This window comes from Ylistrum balloti, unplaced genomic scaffold, assembly GCF_031769215.1.
Source record: "Ylistrum balloti isolate Yb309-2 unplaced genomic scaffold, AGI_CSIRO_Ybal_v1 Utg371394, whole genome shotgun sequence".
Lineage (NCBI taxonomy): Eukaryota > Metazoa > Mollusca > Bivalvia > Pectinida > Pectinidae > Ylistrum > Ylistrum balloti.
In genome coordinates this window covers 219,913-226,836 of record NW_026782734.1, presented here as the reverse complement: position 1 = coordinate 226,836, position 6,924 = coordinate 219,913, and the positions used below count along the sequence as shown (strand labels likewise).

The 6,924-nt window shown below is 32.4% G+C and overlaps 1 protein-coding gene across 1 annotated transcript; it reads right to left on the bottom strand.

Moving 5' to 3' along the window:
• Nucleotides 1–5,160: 5,160 nt before the first annotated feature.
• Nucleotides 5,161–5,433, bottom strand: LOC132562329 (keratin-associated protein 19-2-like). Its single transcript, XM_060227067.1, has one exon. It carries the CDS (start codon nucleotides 5,431–5,433, stop codon nucleotides 5,161–5,163), a length of 273 nt encoding a protein of 90 aa, XP_060083050.1.
• Between the last annotated feature and the right edge of the window lie 1,491 nt (nucleotides 5,434–6,924).

Here is a 6,924-nt window from a genome sequence, read left to right as displayed (position 1 = left end):
TGACGTCATACATACAGTGGAATACTTTCTGAACAGTCAAGAAAAGAACTTTTTTAAAAGTGGCATTGAGACCCGTAAACATCGCTGGCAAAAGGGTATAGATACTAAAAGGGATTATGTTGAAAACTAATGCAATATGACCGCCAAAAGTCAAGCCCTTAAATATGAGGCTCACAATTTATCAATCAGCCTGCGTAGATTACAACGAATGAAAAAATACCATTAAAGAGGGTTACACATTATGTCATTGCACTGACCAAAGATATTTGTTGAATATAGGAAAGAAAATAACATACATGTGAAAATTTCCTTGTGTTAACTACCTATAATTAAAACCCATGAGAGTGTTAATTACCACAAATACACAAAATGGAGGTAGTCAGTAGGTGCTGGATTAATTAAATCAGCTACTACAGTATTTGAAAAGTCTTCCGAACTGCCTTTGTGAAAATTTATCCACCATATCTAATTTCTTAAACTTGTCTGAAAATAATCTTGTGTGATGTTTTGTTTATAAGCAAATGTAAACCCATATTAACTTATAAATAAGATTTAGCACAGTGTTTACAATGTGCTTTATTGTTTGTTTTAAATAAATATTACTTATCACTTCCCCGCACTTTTATCACATTTTTTGTGAACAAAATGAACTAAAAATACCGACATATTATAAAATTTGTTCACGCTATATTTGACAAAACAATAACGTGAAGATATTAGTGTTTATTTTAATGATACGCGTCTGCTGTGTCAAAGATGACACCCAGCATGCATAACATATTAAATCCGAGTAATGTCACAGTTTCAAATGAGAAACAATGTTATTAGTAAGAGAAACAGACACACGTATGGTGATCGAATTCATCAGCTTCATAAAAATTGTGTTGACGATCATGGTCTCCCATAATCTTAATCAAACGGCATCTATCAAAACTACGCGTTATAAATCTTTACTTTTGGTAACTTACAAACACAAATATCCTGAGATTGAAAAGAAGCCCTGTAATTTCGAATCTACTGCAACATTTTAATGCTGTTACCTAGAATATGGAAAATTCACCAAAGCGAAACTACTTCTGTGCGCTTATCTTGCAGCTTATTGGTAAGCCGTTGGTGTTGGAAGCGTTTACAGTAAATGTTGAGATAAGTGACCGCTATAGAAACTTTCAGAATGAGTTAGAAATGGTATGCCCAAGGATTATGACTGATAAGTTTTATGTTCTATATCAAAATTGAAATTATAGTACTTTATTTGTAGGGCAGTATTTGTAGTATTGTATTGTAAATACTTTTTTTTTAAACTTTCCTTTTTTTAAACATATATTATTTTTGGACATAAATATTCGTTTATTAAGAGTACCATGGAATTTACAAGAACAAATCGCCGACGAAAATGAATGATTTTAGTTTTTGTGAGAAAAAAAGTCACTAGGTGAGCGATGCTGGCTCAATAGGCCTCCTACTATATACATTTTTCTAGGATATAAATTCGTAAAAAAGAATTTGTTTTTTCGTTTCATATGGTCTTACTTAAAAAAGGACAAAGAACTTTAACATTGCCGAACGTCTAGCGAGGCCATTTGCTTTGATAAGAACATATTCAGGACTTCTTAGTAACCGAGTTTCTTGTGAGGCCATTTCAAATAAGATTCATTTTAAAATGGGATGAAAAACGTTAATTAGCGTGTTGGCAAGAAGTGGAATTCCTCTTATCAATACCATAGTAACTTTGCAAATGCTGTGTATGATTCACCGGAAGTAAGATTGTCTGATTCTGGTATCAATACGATTTTGCGTTAAGACACCGTACTATTAGTTGCATTCCATACTACATGTATAACGTCGGAACATGCCATATAGCATTACTTTATATGTACGAATATGACGTTAAAAGACACCCCTCACAAGAAGAAGAAGAAGAGAAAAAGATAATATTGTTATAAACCCTGATAGTGGAGGTGAGTTAAATTTTGGCAACTTAGAAGGATTTATCTTAAATAAAAATATGTATAGTTTTGCTAAATATAATTGCTTGCAATAACACAAAGGTATTGCTTGTTGCTGAGAAGGATTCAATTAAACAGTGATTTTAATGTCACAATAAAGTTTTTCTATCACTTGGTCATGATCATTTAACAAAAGTCGGACATCCGGACACTAAACATGTATGACCAATATTCATACACGCTATTTTTATCGATATACATATTACATCTAGTTGGAATTGTTGGCATAAGAATAACTTAATTCACTTTGTACTAATATTTACTGCTGATACTGCATAGTTGATCATATTTGCGGGAGATATATTTTTCAATATTCGCGGTCATTAAATATAATAGAAATTTTAAATACTAAATATGTTTACAGCAGTTTGAAATCAACCATAAAATGTTTTATGTGACTGTGTACATGGATTAAAATTGATAGCTATGCACGGAAATTTGTCCCTGTGAGTTATCCCAAACTGCTTAAATTTAGCGCCGCCGTGAAAATCAAATCCATACACATTGATCTCATAACAGAAAAAAGTCAACAATGGAAAGTTTAAATATTTAATGATGTTATCAAATGACAGTATTATGAAATAACAAGACTTGTACATTATCATACTATATTAAAGATTCAGGGTGTGGGACCTTGTTTCTTGATTCTGAAAACGAAATGAAATATATGATGTTTGCATGCCACCTATTTGATTCACATATTTTGCAGCAGATATTAAGACACTGCTTTATATGAAGATATGTGCATATTGAGAATTATATATATTAATGATACATTAGAGGAGCCAAATCCTTTAAGATTTCCTCAGGAGTAGACTATAATAACAAGAAGGAAAATGCTAATTGTAAACAAAGAAATATTATCTTTAAAACATACAGAATAAAGTTCGACTATCAACCAATCAAGTAATCAAGTTCAAATTATAAACGTGGGCTAATGTAAAACGAACAGTCAAAATGTAAAGGAAGTATTGGAAAAGAGGTAAAAAAAAATGTCATAAAAGTGGAGGATAGGAGCATTAAAATCCATCTGATTTCGGCATTGATAAACGGTTTCATCATACACCAAAAGTAGTCTGTTGGGAATACATAGACAAATGGATGGATGTAACATCCCTTAAAGACATCTCAATAGTAAGACCAACTTATCATTGAGACCACCTTATTTCAGTTGCAAAAATACGTTATATGCCTTTTTAATGCAAGTTTCACTATCAAGACCAACTCAATACAAAGACCGTCTCGTGATAAGACTAGTTTTAAAAAGTCCCTAAGACCAGTTTTGTATTGAATTTCACATCATTGATCAGACCACTGACCAATGTTATCTGGTGAGGTTTCCACCCATCAATTAGCCCAGTTTAGGTGTCAATCTGACTTCTAGAATACAATTAGTGTGTAAAATGTTATATATTCTACAAAATAATTTAATGACTGTGAACATATGGACACAAGCGGCCGTTCAGGAAGCCTAGATCATACTCTCTAGATAAGATCCGTCCGCTAATAAGATCACTTGTACCTAGTGTCTATGATGGTCTAAAGGGTGAGGTTTCATTGTATGTAACTATATACCGAATATTACGACTATAACTACGTTATACAGTGGTCATTTTGTCGGGACTCTCAGTGATGCTAGATGCATAAAGGCAGACACTAAGGAGTGAAGTTGTTAACACATTAACATAAACAAATATTACTGAGCAAAGAAATAAATTCACAATAATTCGACCAATTAGGTAAACTTAAAATATCTGAGCCGTATATAAAATGAGTAAATTCCGTTAAAATCCAAAGTCAATTACTTTGAATGTTAGGAATAACCGTAAATATTACAGTCATTTGTGTTTAGTTATTGAGCTTACTAACCTATCTTATACTGAGAATCTCCAACAGAAATCTTTTACAGATGTAGCAGAACAAGACTGTCTGGATATACCTACTGAATTATGTCTTTCTTAAAACAAATGTATGTTCTATTATAATGATTTATGATATCATATTTCATGTACTTAGTAGTCGCGTACGTACCAATTAGGTTTAAATTACTATACTGTATTACAGTCCTTTATGGTGTTGAATGTTAAGTGTCATGTGCTTGTATCTATGATTTGTCCTGTAACCCTTGACCCTAGCACATTTGACCTGTACGCTGGTCATGTGACATCTCTTCATGCCACATCACATGTGCCAAAACTGCCACATGTAGGATGGAGTCAGGAGGTATTGACTCTCAGGTATTGTATTCTAACTTTAGAGAGAAATAATTGGTATCTCTTACCCTCTTGATGAATATATATAATTAACTGTTGTAGAACATCAAATTGATATTGATGATATAACACCAGCAGCAATTTATGTTGTATAAGTATAAATAGAGGAATGTTCAGTCTGTTGGTCATTTAAAAAAATCCAAATATGTAACGTAAGAATTATTTCGTCTTTTTTCCTTTCTTGAATGTAATATTCTACTGATATTTGCATTAACTGAAATACCTCTATCACTTTCTATATTATTATGGTACTGAAGGGGTATTTTTTTTTTATTTATTTATAAGTTTACTGAGAGCTAAAATATAATTCAATCTTCTAATTCTATTGTTTACATATATGTATAGTAGTTATCATAGTCACATGGATATATTTTATCATGGAATGTAGTGGGTATTATATTGGAAATGCTTAATGGATAATCTTGTTCATCTCAGAAATGGAAATTATGAAAACTATGTAAGTCAGTACACATTGTATCAAGTGTAGTGTAGTTGCAAATAAATCGTGTGATATTAAGTCCGTTATTGCATCCTTATGTCAAGTTATTATGGTGTTGAACTGTGTTAAGCAGTGATATTGGATGCCACTGTGTGTGTTTTCTATTTTGATAGAATTTTAAATAACATATTACACTTATTAACTTAAGAACGGACTTTGTCATCATTCCTTTCGAACTTCCGTCCAAATCCCAACCCTGTTTCATAGATGTTTTAAAGTTCCTATTAGTGATGTTTTAAAATTCCTATTAGGGATGTTTTTTAAATTCCTATTAATGATGTCTTAAGATTCCTATTAGTATTTATATAAGAAAACTGTTCTCAGCTCTCTTTTGATCGATATTTGTATAACATTTTATAATCGGTTAACTATTGAATACGTACTATCCTAAAATTCCCAGCCCAATTCCCAGTCCAACTGGTCCAATGCCTCCATATCCGTATCCATATCCTCCAAACGGTGGATAGAAGCCACCATATGGGCCATAAGGGCTGTAATAGCCGAATCCTCCATACGGTCTAAAACCCCCGCCAAGGATTCCACCAAGGGTGAGTCCTAACCCAAGCCTTCTTAAACGTCTTCTTATCCTGTTGCCTTGACAATCAATGTTGACCAATAAAGAACAGATAAGGAGGAGAACTATCAGGTACTTCATGGTCCTTTTGCACAATTTGTTTTAACTGAAAAAAGGAATAAAGTGAAATTAGTTATTGATTTATTAACCATCTATTGAAGCTTGTTGTTTTTCACCGTTTATGTAAGAGAATTATTGAAGGATATAAAATAATACGAATTTAGAGGATGGTAAAGGATACGAACAAGTGAAAAACGAATTTCAGTAGAATAAAGGAAGAGAGATGCAGTTTATGTGAAATCCTGATATTCCGAGGTATATATCGAGTGTATGTATATGTGGTTAAAGAGTCTTCTCTCTTCTGTACAACAAAACATAAATCTTACAATACATGTGTTTAGCATGGAAGCATCTAAGCATTCATCGTTTTCTACCACCAATTCATTTAAAAAATATATATGTTAAAATAAAAGCAAATTCAAACTCTACCTTTATGTGTCGCTCAGGACCGCTGTCTCATGTGTGATGCTCTGTTTTCCGAATTTACATCGTTATATACTAACATGTACAAACAAAACACACCCATTATAAAAAAATAACATGTGTTTATACATTGTAACATGAATGATATTTTTATTTTCAACATCTTTCTCAGATCACCGCGCAAAAAACAGAACTGACATTTATTGGTTTTCTTGTCTCTGTTCATCGTAAGTACGTACATAGAATTCCATAGTTTAAGCTCTAATTAACTGGCCAGTGAACCTCTTGCCAAGATATGGAGTAAGTAGATAAATCCATTCTGGCCACGGTGATATATGTTAATGATGATGATGATGATATATGTGTATACCTTTTATATCGATTTATGTTCAAAGATGGGGGCTGAAACGACTTTGGGAGCATAGAGTTTTGTCTGATATAACTGTACACCGTAATGATGAAAGAGAAATAAAACAATGTTGTTATCGGCAATAAAAAAGCAATTGCTGATTTTTACTCCAAGGTTCGAATTTTCGCGGCGATATCTGTTTTATTATGAGTAATTCCCATTAAATTTTGATGTTATTTTTCAGCATGTATTTCCTCAGAATTTATCATGACATTAATAGGGAGAGAACCTGCTCCGTTATAGAGATCATAGCATCGAAAATGATAGAACATTTACCGTAATAGAGATCATAGCATCGATGAGGAGACAACCTGTTCCGTTATAAATATATAACATCAATAAGGATAGAACATTTACGGTAATAGAGATCATAGCATCAATAAGGACAGAGCCTTTATCGTAATAGAGATCATAACATCGGTAAAGGTATTACCTTTGCCATAATAGATATCACAATGACAGAACATGGGACATTTTGTCAACAACTACGATTACCCAATGATAAATGAATAATAAGTTATACTATTATTGAATCGATGCGGTGCAACTTGTTTCGTATGTATCAAGATGACAACTTCAATGCCTGCACTACTTTATTTCAACCCAGTTCAAAAACAAAACATTACAGATTCCAAAATTTTTCCAATGTATTTTGACTCCGATAGAATAATTTTTATCTG

What these genes read in the sequence shown, in the direction of transcription:
- LOC132562329 (XM_060227067.1), bottom strand. Translation starts at nt 5,433, where the DNA reads ATGAAGTACCTGATAGTTCTCCTCCTTATCTGTTCTTTATTGGTCAAC.